Source organism: Lactuca saligna, chromosome 2, assembly GCF_052625555.1.
Source record: "Lactuca saligna cultivar CGN05327 chromosome 2, ASM5262555v1, whole genome shotgun sequence".
Classification (NCBI taxonomy): Eukaryota; Viridiplantae; Streptophyta; class Magnoliopsida; order Asterales; family Asteraceae; genus Lactuca; species Lactuca saligna.
In genome coordinates, this window is record NC_136418.1 from 189,021,881 (window position 1) to 189,044,734 (window position 22,854).

The 22,854-nt window shown below is 34.6% G+C and overlaps 3 protein-coding genes across 5 annotated transcripts; 1 reads left to right on the plus strand and 2 right to left on the minus strand.

The window, feature by feature from the left end:
- The first annotated feature begins 2,788 nt into the window (after nt 1-2,788).
- LOC145028561 (uncharacterized) lies at nt 2,789-4,557 on the plus strand. 3 transcript variants are annotated; one of them, XM_078977254.1, is made up of 2 exons: nt 2,789-2,942; nt 3,451-4,557. In XM_078977254.1, exon 2 carries the CDS (start codon nt 3,834-3,836, stop codon nt 4,398-4,400), a length of 567 nt encoding a protein of 188 aa, XP_078833380.1. In that variant the 5' UTR covers nt 2,789-2,942; nt 3,451-3,833; the 3' UTR covers nt 4,401-4,557. The 3 variants fall into 3 exon arrangements, with proteins under 3 accessions (XP_078833380.1, XP_078833381.1, XP_078833382.1); XM_078977255.1 differs by having other exon boundaries at nt 2,808-3,044; XM_078977256.1 differs by lacking the exon at nt 2,789-2,942 and adding an exon at nt 3,009-3,033.
- Nucleotides 4,558-5,890: 1,333 nt separating this feature from the next.
- Nucleotides 5,891-8,153, minus strand: LOC145028563 (deSI-like protein At4g17486). Its single transcript, XM_078977258.1, has 4 exons — nt 7,860-8,153; nt 6,717-6,978; nt 6,505-6,572; nt 5,891-6,417 (listed from the first exon to the last, which is right to left on the minus strand). Exons 1-4 carry the CDS (start codon nt 7,992-7,994, stop codon nt 6,154-6,156), a joined length of 729 nt encoding a protein of 242 aa, XP_078833384.1. The 5' UTR covers nt 7,995-8,153; the 3' UTR covers nt 5,891-6,153.
- Nucleotides 8,154-11,793: 3,640 nt separating this feature from the next.
- On the minus strand, nt 11,794-14,679 carry LOC145028562 (Protein kinase superfamily protein). The gene has a single exon (XM_078977257.1). The coding sequence runs from the start codon at nt 14,486-14,488 to the stop codon at nt 12,032-12,034; it is 2,457 nt and encodes an 818-aa protein (XP_078833383.1). The 5' UTR covers nt 14,489-14,679; the 3' UTR covers nt 11,794-12,031.
- Between the last annotated feature and the right edge of the window lie 8,175 nt (nt 14,680-22,854).

A 22,854-nucleotide genomic window follows, 5' to 3' on the forward strand; every position in this document is an offset into this window, starting at 1 on the left:
TATATGTTCATATAACGTGTATATAATAAATATGTATTAGCTCGTAACGTGTATGCAGAATAATTACCCTATTTAAGGATTTTAATTGTTCCATAAAATGTATAATAATAATAATTATTATTATACCTTAGACGTCTAGTCCGACTTTGCAGGCGTTACAATATTTATTCCATTTTGTACGCTCTTGGATGTTGTTATTTCCGATGCTAGTCTTTGTGATATTTGCATTGACCATGAAAATAAAGTTTGATAAGCATTTTGGCTGACATAGAAAAAAATAAATTTATTGTTCTACTTTGCCATGATTCTTGATCCTAGGAACAAAGTAAATTATTTGGTTATATTACTTGAGGACCCTTATGGAGAAAAAAGGGTGGAGGCCAAAAATAAATATATTATGGATTTTATATATGAATTATATAATGATTATATTGAAATTCATTCTTCAAGTTCTTCTTCTAGTACTACCGAGTCTATCACTTCATCATCGATATTAGGGAAACACCTAAACCCGGATGTTATAGCCCCCCCCCCCCAAAGAAATAGATTAATAGAAAAGAAGAAAACCAACATAGTTGAATCAATTGGGGAGTTAGTAAAGTATTTGCAAGAAAGTATTGAAGACAAATTGTAAATGTTTAATATTTTAGATTGTTGGAAAGTGAATAGTCCAACATTTCTAATTCTATCATTGGTGGTTAGAGATGTGTTCAACATTCCAGCATTAATGGTGGCTTCAGATTCCGTTTTTAGCACTAATGGGAGGGTTTTAGATCCCTTTAGGAGTTCTTTGACTCATACGATTGTTAAAAGTTTAATTTGTATCCAAAATTTGCTTCAGGTAACATAAGTGACTTAATCGATTACAAACAATTTTGAGAAAAAAATCAACAAATTGATAAAGGTGATTGTTTACCGATTATTATTTTAACATTTGTAAATGTTATATCTTTTGCTCTTAATACTAACATTATTTGACTTTTTTTTTATATATATAGAATTAAGCAAGATGAAGTTGTGATTTGTAAAAGTGCAAGAAGAATGAATATATTTGTGAAGTTCTTTTGGAACTTGATACATTTGTATTTTAAATATATTTTGTGGTTTGTTGTGTTTTTTAAATTTATGACGTAGTTTTTTTTTTTTTTTTTTTTTGATTGCAAAATACATTGTTTCGGTTGTGGTGTGAAACTTGGTTTTGATTTGAATTAATATCATTTGATTTTGGTTAAACTTTTATTAATGTTTTCATGTGTGTAACATTGCAATCTTCCATTCATATTTGTTGGGGTCAATTTATGCTAAACACAGATTAGGAAGCAACTTTAATATGTACAAGAAAAGAGTAACAATTTTATTATTACCCCTCTTTCATGCATGTATGTCAAGAACTAGAAGTGCATGAATAAAAAAATTAACACACGAAAATTTTATGTAGTTAAATCCACCGTGGGCATGCTATCACAAATTCTCAATATTACTTGCATAGACCTACTGTATTAAAATTACATATTTACATATACATGGTCCTTACTTATAAGCAACTTGCTACAAAATTAATAAATAATATTTCATTTAAATAATCATTTATAATTAATGAATTAAATAAATAGGACAAAAATTTCAAGTATCTATTTATTTACACGATTTAACCCGAAACCCAAATACCCGAAGTTTAATTTGGTTTAGGTATTGATTATACTTTTAGTCAAGGTTCTAAAAAACCTGTTATGATTCTGTCATAACGCTCCATGACTCTAAGGGTTGTACTTGTCATCACACTTTAACAAAATGTTGCCTTAAGTTATATATATATATATATATATATATATATATATATATATATATATATATATATATATAACTATATTACAAATATTATCGTCTTAAATCACGTCTTACAAACGATATGAATCGTCATGACTCGTAAAAACTTTAAGTCTTGATATTGTCAACAAATCATGTTTAACGTTATTTTGATCCTTATTTTTAGTCTACAATTACCTGGAAAACCTACAACCCAATACAAATACCTGAACAAAAGGCCATTATTTTGTGATAATTGAATTCTGTTTTTTAGAACTCGAGTTAACAACTCTATTTTATATAACTTTCCTTTATTTCACTACAAATTATAAATTATGTAAACATTATACTATATATTAAATATAAATGACTTATGAATAGTTTATATTACAAAATTTTTGTGAGAAATATTTTTAATATTGATATATTTAGTCCCTATAATTTTGTAATTTAAAGAAAATGTCATTATTGGTGTTTTTTTAACAAAAAAAAAAAGGTTTCTATGATTAACATTTTTTATATATCGAGATTACTCCCCCGCATGATATCGCTATGTCTATCTCTCTACTTTTTTGTCTTCACATTTTGCCAAATGAGTTTTGTATATTTGTAAGTTTCTACCCTATAATTTCATAGTTAGGCAATTACGACCCCGCTTGAATCCCTGTTAAACGGAAACGAGACAATTTCTGGTTACATATATACGTGTTAAAAAAAATATCAGCTAAAGTAATTTATTTTCCAACAATCAACATAACTTCTCAATACCATATAAAAATGTATATAAAACCATTGGACTAATTTAACCCAGCACGGCAGAAGTTGACTTTAACGGATTCAGTGTTTGTTTGAGATCGCAGCCGTTAACTTTGCATACATCCAACGGCTACAAACCCATCCAACCGCCTACTTTTCGACGACGTGATCTTGACGCTTGTTTTGCTTTCTAATCTACACACGCACTCCAATTACCGTTTTACCCTTTTTATTTCCAATTTGTCGATCTATCTATCATGTGATCGTGTTTATATCATCTACCTCGCTCTTTCTTCCTTCCTTCTTTCTCTCGCTTTGGTTTCATCATCAGATCCAACCACCAACGATAACGACCCCCCAATTCAATTTCTTATCACAAGGTTTGAGTTTGATCTGAATTTGTTTATTCAATTCAGCTTTGCTTTGTTCTCTTGATTATAGATCATGTCGGTTTCCTGTTGAGGTTTACAGGTTTGCAATCGGTATGACTTGATTATAATTAATTCAGTTGTGTTTTTCTTTTTTGGAGTTCGTTTTATTGAGTGGAAGATTGATTCCGTAGTTGCTTTGATTTTACGGATCTTTGGCTTGATTCGTTGCGTAGTTGGATTAAAGTTTGTGTATTCGGTAATAATTGATTTGAATTTTAGTAAATTGTGACAACCCTAATTTTTCGTTTATAGATGGAATAATCGATTGATTTCTTAGTGAATTCCAGTAATCAATGGATAGATTTTTCTCAATCAGTTTCATCGTATTAAACGGAAATCGGAACACCTAGAAGCTTACAAATTACTTGAGTATTTATTCTAAAGTAAATCGTATCTTTCCTCATCTAGAATAATCCTAATTCGGATCCTTAAAGTCGTCGATTTGATTTGTGTGCAGGTGGATTTGCCATGTGAATTTGAGCAAGAGTAAGATCTGTATTGAATTACTTGATCGTTTGATTTGTTCTACAAGAGACGAAGACGAAGACTGTGAGAAATCAAGAAGAATGATGCGGAGGGGTGGTTTAATCGGTAGCCAATATTCTCTTATGCTGTGTCCAGTTCTATCCGTTTGGGAATGTATCGTTCGTAAAATGAGGTATTCGTTTAGACCTGAGTGGGTGTAGTGGCAGGGGTTCGTACTTTGTAGATCTAGATCAAAAACGATCATAGTGATAGTGATGATTTATAGTGTTTAGAAAGAAAGAAAGAAAGAAAGAAAGAAAGAAATTTTAGTAATTAAGAAAGTGTTAGTTTTCTGTTTCTATATAGAATTAAGATATGGAGTGTGGTAAATCAGCAGCATCTGTTGTTAGAAAAGTTAAGAAGAAGCAAGTGAAGGACGAACTGGATCGAATCAAACAAGCAGAGAAGAAGAAACGTCGATTGGAAAAAGCCCTGGCAGCTTCAGCCGCCATTATTTCGGAGCTGGAGAAGAAGAACCAGAAGAAGAGAGAAGAACAACAAAGGCTAGACGAAGAGTGTGCCGCCATAGCCGAGGCGGTTGCTTTGCAGGTCCTAATCGGTGAAGAATCCGACCAGAACCAGAAGGATGAGGAATGGTATCCTTCATGGGGATGCTATGACTCCGGTCAAGTTTGGGGGAGTCCGAATGGGGAAACGGGTTGGGTTTCGAGTGGTTATGGAGGACCCAGATGTGAGTGGAACGGGTATGGATACGGGTACGGGCTGGGTGATGTTCAAGTTGTGGAGGAGAGAGAGTGGGAAGGTGTAGGGGATGTGTCAGAGGGTGCTTTAATGGCGGCACAGGCTATATCTTCTCTCCAGATTGCAGACGATGCTGTCAATGTCAATGCCTTTGTTTTTAATAGAATGGTGAGAGGGTGAAGCGTTTTATTTTGTGTGTATTTGTTTGAGTGAGAATATGTGAGAGCTGTGGGGTTTGTGTTCGTTTGATCATGTTTCTTCTTGAAAGCATATTGTTCCCTAAGGAAACTACATTATTGCAGTCTGATGATGGATGTTATCAATAATATTTACATAACCGACTCTATACTCTATAGTTGTTCAGTCATGTGGTTATTGCTTTTGATTCGTGCCAACAATTCTGCATATATTCTTATTGTATTTCTTCAAGCCTTCTTTTTTTACATTCAACACGCCAAGACAACACCTTAGTAGTGTTATTTGTTATGTAGAACACTGACAAGAGACGTTAATGTTATTTGTTACGTAGAACCCGACAAGACAACATGTTGTACTACCTTTAACATGTATTAAAATGGACAATATTCGACAAAATTGTTTTATTTTTTTGGTCTTATCCAAGGTAGAAAACAATGGGATATGTCTTGTACCTTTTTAGGGGTGTTTTGGAATGTGTATTAAATTTTAGAACAACTTATGAGTTTTTGTAAGAGTTTTCAAGCCATTGGATATGGTTGCGGAAGGCCTGACGTAAGGATGATGTGGCACCCAATCTATCCTTACGAGTGAACATCTCTCCATAAATTTGTAATCATGGCTTTGCATAACTTGAACGTAGACGTAAATGCATGAAAGAGAAGAGAGTAACGGTCACGTCATGTGACCGTTTGACCCTTCAAATAAATAAAAAAGTTCAAAAATTACTAACCTATTTTGATACACATTCATGTAATAGCAACCAATTATTTCTTTTTATACCACCAACTATTTCTCATTCACCAAACTTCAAAAAAAAAAAAAAAAAAATAGATCAACATCCAAACACTCAGCACCCTTTACGAACCTCAAACACACTCACTTTCAATTCACCCACCGACTCATATGCCCTTAACACAACGCCTCGCCAGTACTCACATTAGGAACCACCAAACCAATGGTTCATAAACATACTATATTCTTCACCTATTTAACAACCACTCATTTTCTAACAACCATTCCAAGATAATTACTTCCACCAACCAAACATCAAACCAATTCCACCAAATTCAATCTTCACAATTTCAACAACCTTCCCAAGCAAAACATAAATTAAAAACCACTTAAAAAATATTTATTGGTAGTAATAACCTAACATAAACTAACAGAGACTTTAAATAAAAACAATCACAGACATCCCCTTTGTCTCACTAAAACGATGGATAATAAGGTATAGTACTAGCTTTCAATCTTGTTTAAAAGACATAAATACAACCCTCTTGTGCTTATCATTGTAACGCTTTTTTGCACAAGCCAAATATCACTGGTCTATGTTCCATCTAGTTTCATCTTTTTTTTTATTGTTTTATGCCAAAAATTGCAATTGTGCCCCCATCAACATCAGTCCACAAACAAACTGAAACAATACAATCTGTTATGTCTTGTCCTATTCAAAAAATGGGAGTTTAGTGAGCTTAGCTTAACCGAGGCACAAATATCGTATTATAAACCTTCAACAACACAATTCAAGTATATATAACATATGCACTTCACATACAACGAATCTAAGAGTTCTAGTTATCAAAGAAAAGCAAAGAAAGAGAATGATGAAATAGAATCCCTTTTGTGCATGAATGGGAAAAAAAAAAACACACACATAAATGGAACAAACATAGGATAGGATTTACCTGTCTATAAAACTAGTAAACAAACAAAGCAAGCAGGAAGAAATGTCCTTCTAGACCTGAGACTCTTGTTTTTGCAGCAGTTGTGGTTTCTCATTTTCAAGTGTAGTTGTAGTACTGGTTGATGGTTTTGCTCCAGCAGCCACAAGGTTTTTAAACCAGGAAGGTTGTTGAAATCTAGGGCTGTTGTTGTTTCTATTCCCAGGGGAATCCAGACCAATATTATTATTACTATTATTATTATTTGAAGTGATTCCAGCAAGAAACCGATATGCCACTTTGCTAGCTGTCACTATCTCTGTTTTAGCTTGTCTGAACTGTATTTTTCATTTCAAATAATAAAACCAAATTCAATTATAAAATTCATTAATAGCAACTCAAACAAACAGTAAAGTAATGCTCACCCTAACAGCTGTGGTTTCCGCTATTTCCACAGCTGTGTCACCCGCATTAGCAAACCTGTTCACCCAACCTGTAAAATATAAATACTAAATCATTCATCTCATACACCCTTCTTGTGGTTTATATCACTAAATATAGTGGCTTTTATGTATATTGCCAATAAAAAATATTGAAATTTTACACAAATTACAACGGGAAGTGAGTATAGGGAAACCTGGAAGTTTAGGGACACCGAGTCTTTCACAAAACTCGTTGCAGAAGTGATTGCAGTTTTTTGACAGCAAGTCATAACAGTTTCCAGGCCACTCTCGGCTAAGTTCTCTCAGGATCTGGTTGACTTTAAATTTGGATAAGTTTGTTTTTCCAAGAACAATGCATTCACGATATGTGTACATTGGGTTCTTTCTAGCAGGGCAACTAAAAACTCCAGTTCCTTGCTCACAGAACCCAAATGACCATTCGTCTTCTCCATAAACCTGTTGTTAAAAAGAAATTAAATAGAAGCACCAGATAAACAGCCTTTGGTGCCTAAGTTTCAAGAAATATGTAACGGTTCTTGCTTTTTATCAGAATATATCAAGTCTAGAACAACCAACCACATTTGATCATGTTTTCTTTAATAAGGTGAAAAAATCAAACATTCTAAAAGTTAGCACTTGGACCAGAATATTACATGCTCATCCGCCAATACTTTTTGATGTTTTCACTTTCCACTAATTGATTCTGCAAATCTAGCATATACTCTAATACTCCACAAAAAGAGCACTTATACAGTTATATGTGTAAAATGACATAAGAGAATCAGCTATGCCACTTAGAATCACATATCTCGTTAAAATTGACAGATGTTAGTGTTTGAAACCCGTTGTGGAATGGAAGGAACAACATATGTGGACAATAAAATTAGATTCTGGCATTCTGCAAGAAGAATGATTGTCAAAAGCGGCATCTTTAAGTTGCTTCATCTGACATGGTGTGGACTTACAGGAGTCCCTTGTAGCAACTGCTAATGTTAGTCATATTGGTAAGAATGGCTTACAAACGCTTTCTTCCCCAAAATTGGTGCACCAGTTTGGTCAAAGTCATGACTAAGTTCAACATTCCTCCATGCAACTGGACTTAGATCCATGGCAATGATAAACTTCCATAACTACTACAAATTACTACAGTGATTTATCAACTCTCTGATTTGATAAACCAAGTAAAACAAATGAATCTACAAACCTAAAAGTCATACAAGCAAACATCGATAAACTAAAGTTTAACAACAAGAGCATAAATTGGAACCCTAGATCGTGTCGAGATTTACTTAATGAGAGAGAGAGAGAGAGAGAGAGAGAGAGAGAGAGAGAGAGACCTGAACTGCGCTGTGGAAAATGCCGCCGAGACCGATGCCGTCTTTGAAGATCCTGTTGATCTGAACGATGGTGTTATTAGTATTATCTGAGCCACTATTCGTCACATCATATATATGGAGCATAACCTCCGTCATCTCCAGCACTTCTCTCTGAACTCGATCGACAAACCCTAACCCCTTTCTACTCCCTTGATCTCAAATCAATTCTCACGTTTCAAATTTGAGATTTGAGAACAACAAATTCATATTAAAGTAAAACAACATTGACCAGAAACTTCATCATCGACATCATGACGACCAGTAGCTTCTATCGAGGGTTTCCTTTTTGCTGTTGCAGCCTCACGAGTAAAAACGTGGTTCAATTATGAGTAAAAGTGAGACGATTGCTGCATTAGTTTCTTGAATTTCGAAATGTCTATTATTTATTTTGTTTTTATGTTATATTTCAAAATTTTCATTTTTTTAAAGATATTTTATGTGATTTCGAAGACAACCGACCCGAATGTGCGGCTGCCGTAAACGAAAGGAAATATTCTGTATTGGAAACCCTTCTGAATTTTGTTTCTTATTGGCTCTATGAATTCGTAATTACAATTTTTTCCTTTTACTCTATATAATGCATTTCATATCCCTAAGACTATACGGATGCATGATAGACCACATCACAAAACACCATTCCACGTCATCACCAATATCAAGTTACTAATAATGACAAATAGTGTTTAGGTAGTAGAGAAATAGTGAGATAGAAGAGGAAAGAGAGAAACGAAGGGAATAAGAGAGGTTAGGTTTTTTTCTCCCTTCCAAATGATCGTAGCAGTGCTCACGGGACTAGCCACTTACGGAGGTTGGGGTGGTGTTTCTTAGAATCTCACGTGTGGCTTGGCTATGTCAAGTCATCTCACGCATGTATTCCGTATATCGTAACCGAGTACCAGTCTCATAGATGTAGATAGCCATGCAAGGACCACAAGTATCGGTTCCTAATGATTTATTCACTTTGGATAGTGTGGGTAGTGCTAAGCTAAAGGATGATGACATACTAAAGACAAGTTAGGTTATTTATAAATAAATTATGAACCATAACTTATAAAGTTGTAAAAATCATTAGTCCGCAGCTAGTTGGTCGACCAAGATTAAAGGATTAGTAGGTCGTTGGGTTTGATCAGGGTTTTAAAATGTATGCAATGGATCATGCCAAAACGTGTCATGGCGTTAAGGAAAGAGTTTTGGATTCTAAAAAGGAAGGAAAGTGATAGTCTTCGTGATGACATCAACAATAATATGGCGGGAATGAGGGGTTGAAGGAGAATTTGCATACTAACTCAACTTTGTTGATAGAGGAATCAACATTAGACAAGACCAAGACATCAACTGACTTTTTGAGGGAATGACAAAATCCGACATTAGAAAAAGAATCCTTTTTTCGGTGTTAAGAAGTTGGTCTTGAAGTTGCAACATTCAAGACATTGTATTATGAGAAATAATTCGTATGGTTTGCCCCAAAGATATTGATATTGAAATTGTCATTAGATATAATTTAAGATAATATTAGGTTCATAAATGGAATAAAACCATGATTTTATACATGAATAACGGACTCCCAACTTTCATTATTACCAACGTTCGGGATGGATTTACATGTGATATAACCAATAACCTAACAAATATATGACGCCATGATTTATGTGTAGAACCATCGACTATCAACTTAAAGTTGAATTATGAGCACAAATTAATTTATGAATATACAAGTTGACTAACATTAAAGGTTAAGAACTAGGAAAGCGTGACATAGGCAGATGAAGAGCTAATGGTGACGGGAAAAAGAGGTCGCAAGACAAGTGAAGTAAAAAAGAGAAATAATTATTGGAAAGATTATCGTGGGTAGAAGTATTGTAGTGAGTGGACCACTAATGGGTTGGAGAAGGAGAGATGGTTGAAGGTTGTTGTTGCGACTGTTGAGGGCGTGAGTATGGATAAGAGGACGTCGAGATCGTTGGTGTGGAGAAGAGGACGTTGAATGCAAATAACAATTGTGATCGAAAAAATAAGTGAACATCAAAATTACTAGGATTGTTATGGTGATGAACAGACACTACACATGATCGATACCATGTGGTATATTGTAGAAAAACTTCATTAGGGTTTGCATTGCATTAACTTCTATAAATACAAGAATTACATAAAAAGAAAGTGAACAAACCCTTGTCACGTGAGACTATGTAGCCTTACACATTGTCGGTGAGAAAATCCACGACTCACCAGTCACCCGTTGTTCTTAGAGAAACAATACTTCAAACTCTATAATTAGAAAATTGGGTAAAAAAAAAACAAACAAGAAAAACCAATAGCGTTGGATCAACGATTTAAAGTAAGATAGGTTGGCGTTTATGACAATTTATGTAATTTGTTCAAATTTACTTGTCCAACGTAGGAGAAAGCATTGTAAGGTTTTTTATGCTTATAAGGATTTATCTTTACCGGTTATCAATATGGAATAAGTGCATACTAATATGGACCAACTATTGAAGAGCAAGTTTTGTATAATCAATTGACTATTAAAGATTTACATACATATTAATGATCAAAAGATGGCTTTGATCCTCTGGCTTGAATCAAGGTCTAATGAAATATGAAAATTAGATTTATATTTAAATTTATCAATTTTATATCAAATTATATTTAAGGGACTGTAAATCTGATTTTTAGGGTATCTCTTAGAAAATCTATTTAAAGGGAATGTAAATCTTAGAACATTGCAATCATGTAAGCCTCTATCTTTATAGATTATCGATGATTCTACATCAAGTAAGTTTTTTGGTTATGTTTGTTGTTTTTGATCTAAGTTAAGTCCTTAATTAAAATTTATACTCTTTGGTTAACACAAGTTCTAGTTAGGGGTGTCAATTTATGACACGACACGACTAAAATACATGAAAAGAAACGAAATCAAAATTCGAATTCATGTCCGTGTCGTGTTCGTGTCAAGATTAAAAAACACAATGCCGTGTCGTGTTGTGTTCATAAATCGACACGATTAAGCATGTGGTTGTCGAGTTTTTTCGTGTTTGTCGTTTTTATCATGTTATATATCTTTAAGTATGAATGAAATACACTGATAGTTATGTAATATTATCTTTATCATGTCATGTCGTGTTGTCGTGTTTTAATTGGTTCGTTTTCGTGTTAATGAAAAAAAAAACACGACATTATGTTGTGTCGTGTTCATGTTATACAAAATCTTATCATGCTGTATCAGACAAAAACACGATACGACTGACCGATTTAAGAGCCCTAGTTCTAATAAAAAGTCGCCTTTCCTATGATTATTTTTGGGGTTGATCATTGCCAGTAGAGTGGGAGTAGAGGACGGTCCATTATGCAGTGGAGATGGTGGTTTGTAAACATGGATTTGCAAAACTTGATGGGTTTGGGAGAAAAAAAAAAACCCACCTATCCAAAGATTTTCCACTCCACTCCACTAAAAAATAAAGTAAAATAGAATAAAAAGAAAGTAGTTCAGTGTGACAGTGTGTATTGATTGGGGTTTGAAAATAACTTCCAAGCAAATGACAAATTTGTAATTCAAAACATCTTGGACCAAATCACATAAATTGAATTTCATCTTTATCTTTGTCAACTATAATGATAGAGCTTTTGATTTTAATCTGCTAAAATTTCAAATCCATCTAATTCCAATTCCAATTTCGTTTGTCCCCTCTTTCTAAAAAAAATCGTTTGTCCCAAATGTATTACTAAGTATAAACCTGGGTCAATCAATCTAGTCTAGCTAGTCGACACTGGGCCATGAAGGCATGAATCAAAACATAAAGTTATAATTTATAAACTCGGTACTTTTAAATTCATGAGTTAAAATTTTAAAAAGATATTTCTTTCAAATTATTTAAAAAAAAAAAAAAAAACTAATAAATTAATATATAACCGGTTTGGTTTCGAAGCGGACAGCATCAAAAACCGGTTTCTCAATAATTTGAAAACAAGTATCAACAGTAGCTGTGTGATATCCCGTTGACATCTATGTCACGAGGCTTCTACTTTCTAGCAGCATCTCCGGTATCATTATCCACCATTCACTACCAAAACAAAAACACACACTACAAAGTCATTTTTACCCTTTCATTATCTTGGCCCATTCCCCATTTATTCCTTCACCTACCATCATTGGTCACCAACTGGGAAAACACTTGGCTCGTTCTTATGCCTGAAAGCGAACCATCACCATTGCTCGAGCCCACACCCACACCCACACCGGCTACAATTTCCGGTGCACCGGTCTGACCCACACCTGATGGGTCCATGGTTTCGGTTTGTTGAAGCTGAAGTGCATACTCCAAGTTCCACAATACATCACCCATCGTCGGTCTATCAACACCATAATCCGCCAAACATTTTTCTGCAGTGTCCCCATACTTTTTCAATGACTCCGGTTTTATCTCATCAACGATCCGACTGTCCACAATCCGTTTAAGCAAACCCTTTTTCTGCCATTGAACCGCCCACTCCCCCAAATTCACCTCGTCCCGGCCCACCAATGGGTCAACCGCGGGCCGGGCACAAAGCACTTCAAAAAGCACAACCCCAAAAGAATAAACATCCGATTTATCCGTAAGTTGTTGTCTCCGAAAATACTCCGGATCCAAATACCCGAAACTACCCTTCACACCCGTGCTCACATGAGTCTCACTCAAACACGGGCCGGATCGGGAAAGCCCGAAATCCGCTACTTTCGCGAGGAAATTATCGTCTAACAATATATTCGTCGACTTCACGTCACGATGAATGATCCCTTGGGCCGAACCCGTGTGAAGATAATGAAGCCCACGGGCCGCCCCGATGCATATTTCAAGCCTTTTTTTCCATGATAATGGAGGTAAATTCGACCCGTATAAGTGATTCTTTAACGGGCCGTTTTCCATATACTCGTAGACAAGAATCATCTCTGATTGTTCTTCACAAAACCCGACTAGGGACACGAGGTGGCGGTGTCGGATCTTGGACAAAATCGTAATTTCCGTGTGAAACTCCGGGAGACCTTGTCGGGAACCGGGGACACCTCGTTTGACCGCGACTTTAAAGTTGTCGCGAAGAATTGCTTTGTAAACGATACCGAATCCACCCGAACCGATTATTAGATCTTTGTCGAAATTGTTGGTGCTTGATTGTAGATCGACAAATGGGATCTTTAATTTGGTGGTAATATTGTGTGTTCCTTCTGAGAATTTACTATGTGTGCTACCTCCTTGAACACGTAATGGAGTCCAACCGTTACTTTCGGATCGTCTTGTTTTCTTTTTAATTTTTTTCCTTAATTTCAAAAGAATGAAGATTGCGAGAATTGCAGAAGACAAAAGAATTAAGATTCCCACGATTAAGCGTATCAAAATCCAAATGTGCTTTTTTTTCGATCTGAACTCCCGACTTACGGGATTCACAATCTTCATAACTTCAACCCCGTTTAAGATTGCGTTTTTTCTCAAACTTGTACTCAAATCAGACGGGCCAACGCTGATTTCAAGAACCCCGGAATGATCGGACTCGATAACGAAATCAGCATAAAATGGAGATGCTAACACATGAAACGAAAGTAATGAAAGGTCAAGATCCTTATAAGCAAGGAAGCCGTTGATGAATACATTGAAATAGAGCTGATTGACTGAAAGACTAACGATATCACAGAAATGTAATCGAACGAAATGGCGAACACCAATTCTCGAATCGATTGGGAAACCCCATGTGAGATTGAAGATGGAATTCATGGGTAGGTTTCCCCTGTTCATTTCTTGAGCAGTCATATAAACATTGGCTGGAGCGACTTCTTTTGAGGCGCCCCCCTTTTGATAATTTGGGAGCTCTGTGGTGGTGACGATTTTGGCAGATGATTTTATAGCTAAAAATTGTTCGTCAGGAACCCAATTCCTCCAAAGGGTATCGTTAAATGGTGTTAATTTTGAGCCTCCTACGTTGATTCTATGAACAGTTTCTAAAATCTGCGATGACAGATTTTTGAATTCTTGAACTCCATCGGCATTAATCGACTTTGCTCCACCATCAACGATAAGATCGATTGGAGCAGAGAACACTTCGATTGCATTAACAAACGCAAACCCGGTTTTCCCCAAAGGATCAAACATTATATCGAGGTGAGTTTCATCTACCATGAGGATAAACTCCTTTACAATAGTGAATTCAGCACGAAAATTGTTCAAAATCAAAGACCCATGTAATGAAACACTGAAATTTGAACTGCTCAGTTTAAAATTCTGAGAATTAAACGGAGAAAAATGGAGACGTACCAAATGCGTTCCGGGTTTACTGATCCCAAAACCATAAGTCGACGGACTAGTGAAAACCCTCGCAGTACTGTAGAGCTCGGATAAATTTCGGTTCGGGTTTGATAGAGTGATTGATTTGTCTGAAGATAGAAAATCCGACCCGGGTTTGTTTGAATCACCCAAAAACTCTCTGCCGTCGACCATGGCGTTTGTGGTTGAACCGCAGTTGATGAGGAAGTTGTCTTGAGGTGTGAAAGCCATGGAAAACACAAAGACGAGAGACAAAAACAGAGTTAGAGAGAGAATGTAAGAACTGACGAACTTTGTAGCCATTTTTGTTGGAAAAGTTTGTAGGTTTCTTAAGGTAGGGGAACGATTATACAAAGAATGGGAAGATTTGAAGCGTATCCATTTGAGTATGGGAGAGAATTTAGAAAGGGAAGTGGAAGTTTGTGCTGATACAGATTGATAAAAAAAAAAAGGATGGTGGGTGAAAAGGTGGGTTTTGACAATTGAGGGTGATGATGCACATGGGGTTTACGAAGAAATAAGAGACACCAATAGAAACAATGGTTAATGTGGATAATGATTTTGGAGTAGTTTCAACAAGATATATATAATATTTTTGAGAGATAATGATTTAAATGGATAATATATATATTTTTTATACATTTAATAATTGATTACTTTCTTGTTATTTTGTACACAATTAAACAATTAATCTTTATGATTAGCGGGTGTGAATAGCTCTAACGAGCCTTCAATTTTCTTCTCCGATCAAACATGAATTTTCCGACAAAGTTTTTTTTTTTTTTTTTTCGATACGCTATCGTTTTTGTTTTGAGGTGAAGAAACAAAAATCCCTAAAACGAAATTTCAAGAATTGGGTTCAAAATCCTGGAGTTTGTGAGCTTCAAATAGATCAAACGTCTGTATATGTTTGTTCATTGTGTTTGTGTATTCATCTTCATTTGTGTTCGATTTATGAAATATAACTTACCCCAGGTCCAAGTTTGTAAGCTTAATCCGGAAAAAATTCGACTTTCAGTAGGATTCTTCTAAAATAAACTTAAAATCTAAGGTTTTTCTGATGAGTCTTCTCATTGTGTTCTTGAGATCTTTGTCTGGTTTATCATGGTTATTCATCGTGTTCTTGGGAGCTTCTTCATATTTGTGAGTGTGTGTGTGTGTGTTAGAGCAGTTGACAAACCCATATTTGCATGTGTGTATGATTTCGTTTTCTTGCTAGATTTGCCATGGATGATTTATTTTATTCAAAACCCTTCAATTTCCTTTCTATAAATTAAGTTTGCTCTTCAAAAATCAAACATGAAATCGTTTCTAAGGTTTTATTCTTCAAAAAACTAATGTTTGCTCAAGAAATCGTTTTAGATTTGCCTAAGAACACCATGGTCGGAGGTTGAAGATGATTAACAGTGATCTGATGTGTATGTATGTGTGTGTCCATCACAAATTTGATGTATGTATTGGAGTTCTTGAGTTCATGAGAAAATAGAAGAAAGGGACAGAAGGAGATAATAGGCAGAACTTCTTGAGTTCATCGGAAAAATCATGAATGTTGAAGACCTGTCGAAGATGATCGGAGCATCGGCGGAGCTGTCAAATACGTCGAAAACCGGATAAACCTATGATTGCATGTCATAATGGTGTTTTTTTTTAACAATCAAATAAGTTCAACGAGAAAATATAAACAAAAAAAATCCCAATGACTAAACGTGTATAAATCAAAAAATAGGTCACCCTTTTAAGTTTTTATCCATATTTTTTATTCGAGATTTTGTTTTGTTAAAGCATAATGTTTTTATAACAAACTTTACAATTTAAAGCTTGCTTATGTAATATATATATATATATATATATATATATATATATATATATATATATATATATATATATATATATATATATATATATATGGAACGGTGAAATTTTATAAAAACTAGTAAGAAGTTAGAAAAGAAACATTACATCAAAATTGTAGCAAAAATAAGATTATAAAGCCAAGAGCTCCAACTAATCTTGGCTTTTGTGCACCTATTAGAAATCCAAAAAACACCCTATAAGCAACATCATCAAAAAGCATGGATATCCTAGGGGAAGGTCGCTCCAAAAATCACAGGATTTTTGAAATTTCAAATGCACCAAAAAGAAGTCAAGACCATTGCATTAAAGGCCTTTAGTTGACCGACTCTCGAAGAAGTAGAATTTGACCACTGGATAAGAGACCCCACAAAAAGTTAGGAAGGAATTTGTAAACCCCACCAAACAACGATCTGTGACTATAAAACAATCAGCTCGGTAACCCTGCAAAAATATGGTCAATTCTCCACAGTAAAAGAACAATTGGGATAGGGAATCGAATCCACCATAATACCCTTATGAGATAACCGTTAAGGATGTTGAATAACCCTATCCTCCTTATTCAATTATTTATTATTGTGTTTATTTTTGCATGTTTATACTTCTTGATTGATTTGAATGATTCAAACTTCCACAGTCATTCATACTTTTAGAAGTAAGTATGTAACGCCTGGATCTTGGTATGTAATTAATTTACTACTTATTCAAATTATAAGAGCAACTCGACGAGTTGGAAGCCCTAAACTCATCGAGTAGAGATCATATGGGTCGCGTGATTTAAGTAACCTACTCGACAAGTAGAGAGGCATCAACTCGATGAGTAGGCTGGAAGAGGATAAACCCTAATTTCTAGGGTTCTGCACTCTATTTAAAGGACTTAATCTTTCCACCAGCCGTTCATCAGCCTCCCTAAAACCCTAAATCGTATTGTGACCTCCTTGTTGAGAAACTAGAGGTTTTGAGTGGATTTTCGTGTGTTCTTGTGCTTGGTGAAGGACTTGGAAGAACTAGAAGGTCATTGAGCTTGAGGAGAAGCGCTAGATCTGGGATCTCATCCGTCTTTGGCAACTTTATAAGGTAAAAGTCTCAAACTTGATGTTTAATGGCTTAGATTTCTCTTAGTCTTGTTTTATAGGTCTTTTGACCCCATTTTTGGAGCATGATAAACCTTCATAGTCCTTATGCTAAAGACTTCCGTTCTCAGTGCTATTTGATCCTTAGATTCATAAAAGGGTCCTAAACTCGTTCATGCCCAAGAAAAGACCATATCCATAGAAGTAGGTTGCTATATCTCAAGATTAGGTCCATTTGAGACATGCAAAGCCATCAAATTATCGACTTTATAGATGTATACCATAGAAACAATGTAGATCTATATTATAGAACCTTAGATCTACGGAAAGGGCTTAATAGACTAGAACTATAAGGAACTCGACGAGTTCATAGAGGAACTCAATGAGTTGGGTCGAACAATCTTGATTCTGTTAAAGGGAAGAACTCGGTGAGTTGGAGGAAAACTCGATGACTTACAACATGTTTTCGCGATTCTGTGATTCATGGGAACTCGACGAGTTGAAAGGTAAACTCGACGAGTTGAGTCAACTCAGAATATTGACTTTGACTTGACCGGAGTTAACCCTTAAGGGTTATGAGTATGGAATGGTATCTAAGTGGTTGTTTTGGTTCAGGGAGTGAGTAGAGCTGATTCTGGGCAGAGACGTTACAGATATCATCCAACAGTAAGCTGAGTTTCCTCTTGGTTTAAACGGGTCGAAGGCACCAATGTCGGCCAGTGTATGTTATGTAAGTAGATTAGTAGCTAAGTGTGGGCAAGGACCGTATCTTAGCATTATTTGAGTATGGATACAAAATTGATTGATAGACTTGGTTATACTTGTTGTCTGTGTGATACTTGTATGTGTGCTTAGTAGCTGAGTATGGGCGAGGCCCATATCTCATAGGTAGCTTAGTGTGGTCGAGGCTCGTATCTCATAGATAGTTGAGTGTTGGTGAGGCCCGTGTCTCATAAATAGTAGAGTGTGGGCGAGGCTCGTATCTCATAGATAGTTGAGTGTGGCGAGGCCCGTATATCATAGTTAGCGGAGTGTGGGCGAGGCTCGTATCTCCTAGTTAGCCGATTGTAGATGGGGTCCATATCTCGTTGAGTGTGGTTGGGGCTCGTATCTCATAGTAGTATGATTATGTGTATGGTATATGGTAGTTTGGGGAAATTTCACTAAGTTTCGTGCTTACAGTTTTCAGTTTTGGTTTCAGGTACTTCCAGTAGCAAAGGGAAAAGCTCGGGATGACTACATTGCACACACCATGATGTTTAGCTTGGGATGTTTACTCTGATGTTTTGATATGATACTCTGATTTGATACTATGATTTATGTTTTTGGATGGAATGATTTTGATAACTATGGAGTATTTAATAAATAAAAATGAAATTTTTGGTCATGATTTTTGGGATGTTACAAAGTAGTGAATTACGACTGTCATGAATTGATTGTAGATTTTCGATTGAGGTTAATACGTTGCAATTGGAATTGCTATGATATTCATGAGTACTTTGAAAATAGGGATTTTGAGTATCGGATAAACTCACGCTTAGATATTACTTCATGGATCTTGTCACGAGTAATTCTAAGACATTTAATATCTTCTATTCTTCAAATAGAGAAATATAAGTTATAATTTATGAATCGGTTGTGTATTGGTATTACGTAAAATACATTAGTAATTTGATGTTATAAAACGTAGTATCATATATAATTTGGTGAGTAAGGTTTACAATTATGTAGTCAAAGTTTATTCGTTCATCTTTCCCTAATAGGAAAAGCGATATCATCGGGAACCCCGATGATTTAATGTTGAAATTATAAGTGTTGGCCCCAACCAGGACTAATTGGTATACTTAATTTGAAGGCCAATAAAATCTTTACAAATCAGGAAATCGAGAAACAAAATCTTAGACAATGAGACTGATTCTGACCCATGTCTCGTGTCCATAGGATATCTTAAAGAACGAATGGATAGTTGATCACTTATCTTAGGGACGACGGCTGATTTGAATCAAAGTTTAGCAGTGGATTAGGAAAACACACTTTGTTGTTTACTTCAAGGTCTATAATTGCAATTGTAGTTACAGTCTTATCCAATTGGGAGACTGTTGGATTGAGTGTCTAATCAAATAACTAAATTGACATATTCTTGAATGAGAAGCAAGTTCATTTTAGGTTGCCCTCAGAACTAACAACTAAGAATGATTGCATTTGGCGAGAGAGGATAATTTGTTAGAGTATTATGTTGATAATAAATTAATTAAAATTTGAAATAAATAATTTATTAATATATTATATGATCAATATATTAATTGGAAATTGTAATTATTACTTCAAAATTAATAAAAAAAATTAATTGGAATTAATTTTTAGATTAATTAACGTGTGACGGTTGTAGCTAATAATGTTAAAAAGTTGAACAAGGGAAGGGTTCCAAAACCTTCCCTTGTAGACAGTTTTGGAGTACCCTTATGGGGCATTCTAGAAGCCTCCCTGATATAAGAAAACTGGATAACTATGACTTTCGTTTAGATTGTTTAGGCTAATAAGCAACATATCTAAAATCCACTTTTTACGATGCACTCTGTCGTGTCAGGTTGAACGCAGAACTTCAAGCGATCATAACTTCTCCATACGAAGTCAGATTTAAACGTTCCATACGAAGTCAGATTTAAGCATTTCTAATTATTATTCTATTTAAGGCGCGTGTTTTGTTCTTATTTTATTATATTGTTTTAAGCATGTATACAACATATATCTACACATAAATCACATAATACTCATATAATTATCTTTATTTATTTCATAAAGGGTTATAAATTGTTGACCATCACAATTATATCATATTACTAATGCCTAACGAGAAACACGGGTGTTACTCATCACCCATCCACACATCCTCCCAAAATGACGTAGAAACCCCATTACCAACTCTGCTATGACAGAAAGACCGAAGGTCTATCTTTCTCTATCATCTGGGTGAACATACGAATAACCCCATACAAAGGGCCTTGCCCTATTCTAGGATAGGACAAAGATCGCACCCACCATCAACAATTCAACACCATAAAGAGATTTTATAACATGAACCCACAAAAGCTCAGGGCTATGAAAAAAAATCTCCACCACTAACAAAAAATCATAACTTTGTTGAAAGGAAAAAGGTTGTCGATCTCCAAACCTCCTTCATCCCTGGAAGCTAAGACTTTGTCCTATCTAATCTCGTGCATATGCGTCTCATGCACATCTGTACCGCAAAAGAATCTAGCCCTCAAACCCTATAATGATTTCAGAATCGAGAGATGGGTAAGAAAAATGGACATCATGTAGCTCCTTAACGATCCCAAAATAGAAAATGGACAACATATAAAAAGGTTTTTTATAATTGTATTAAATATTACTTTAATACTAAAACTATTTAGCTTTCAACTATACTCAAGAATTTTTGTAAGTCATGATATCTTAATTGGTTGATTTATTATATATATATATATATATATATATATATATATATATATATATATATATATATATATATATATATATATATATATATATATATATATAGAGAGAGAGAGAGAGAGAGAGAGAGAGAATTTTAAGAATAAGATTAAAAGAAAAAAAACAAAAAAACACAAAGTTCACGTTAAGAGATAGAATATGACCACAATTTGGATATATATTTTTAGTCAAATAGCTTGTTATTATGCTTTTCATTTGATTTCTTTCTTTAATATAAACTTTTTTTTACCTATTTTTGTCATATTAATATATTTTTATTGATTCTCTAATTTTCATTTGAAACTTATATTTGATTATTGTTTCTATTATTAGATTTTAAGCTTTTGTTTGGCCTTTTAATAATATTTCTTGATTATGTAGTTTTCCTTTGAAACTAATATTTTGTTGTTATTCTATTATCATTTTTTATTTTTATTTGAAACTTATATTTTTATGAAACTCATCAACAAAACTAACACGTATAAAGATTCTTTTATGATTTTTATTTTCTAAAATATTTGATGCTATTTTGATAGACTTAAAAAGCTACTTTTTACTAACCTATTTTATACAATTATTGATTTGTATATTGTATATTTAATATGTTTTATAACTAGTCAAACTAATAATAATATAAATTAAAATATAATTTAGGGAATAAATTGATAATATTGTAATCTATATATCTACTATTAAAAAGCCAAAATACTTCAACCATATTTATATAAAACTTACAACTCTTCAATTTATCATCTAATTACTATATATCAAAAGGTTTTTTATAATTATATTAATTATTAATTTAATATTTAAACTATTTAGCTTTCAACTAATTAACTAATATGACTTACAAGTTTTTATAACTTATGGTATCTTAATTGGCCGATCCATTTTATTTACATTGAATTTCGTTAAGAACTAGGAACGTAAAGTCTTTATCGGAATTGTCACCTGTATAAAAAAATGCCATACACATGGCATTATGTTTGTTATGTATTCATGAATGTAATTCTATAATGTAACACCTTAAAATCACAATAAATTTAAACTTTTAAAATCAACCCAAAATCATAAATTGTTTACAAATCATGGTTTTCAAAATGTTTTCCAAATATTAGAGTCTCCAAAAACCATAACCCATAAACAAGAGGATGTTTACGGTTACGTCTTTGCCTTCCCCTGATCATCCAAAGTACCTGAAGCAATAACCCAAAATTGTAAGTCAACCCTTAGTGAGTTCCCCCAAAGTACCACCACATAAACATAACAACAAACAACATGCATACAGAGACTTCAGCTTGACTGGACCGCCGCGTTGGCTTACAGACTATTTGGACCGTTCACAGAACCTTCAACATGACTGGACCGTCTCACTGGGCCTTCATCCTATCTGGACCGTTCTTCGGGACTTCGTCCTGATTCGCTTCACAGGCATTTAGTCTATCCGGGCCGCCCTAGGTGTATTGGCCTTCAGGCTCCACTGGTCCGCCTCAACCCAACCACACATAACATGTCAACATATACATAACATATAAATATATAACCAGACAACAGACAACAAACATATCTAATAAATCACTACAACATAACAACATCTTATATATCAGAATATAGATCTAACAAATCACTACATCATAGCAACATCCTATATACCAGGGTACAAATGTAATAGATAATTACATCATAGCAACATACGGTAAACTAATATATCAATCCAATGGCCCGGCCTTGGTGTTTTCGACCCATAAGTACAATGAGGAAAACTCACATCTACTGATGATGACTGAAACAACACTCGATCCGCGGAGAACAGTGCTCCTCAGACTAAACCAAAACTAGAAACAAACCTAATCAATAACTACGGTTTAACCCAAACCCATGGTCTAGTCCATTCCTCATCATGTTGAGGGCAAAAGATCATTTTTCCCTTTATATGCAAGCCCAACTAAACAAGCCTAAAACCCCTAATGGCCCAAGGCTTCAAACTCTCATACACACTTAGGGTTTTCGAAATAAGGATGGAGGCTGGAGTGGTGAAGGGTTTTGAGGCCATAATGTTCTTTAAATTGGGTGCAAACCCTAAAAATTAGGATTTGGTCGTTGCACACAAACACCTGGCGTTCATCAAGTTTAACCAACCGGGCATTTGGACCAAAGAGCCAATAATTAACACAACAAGGTTAAAAGTGTAAATACCGGGAAACCATGGTGTTACATATAATGTTTTTGCTCTTCGATTAATATTCATATGAA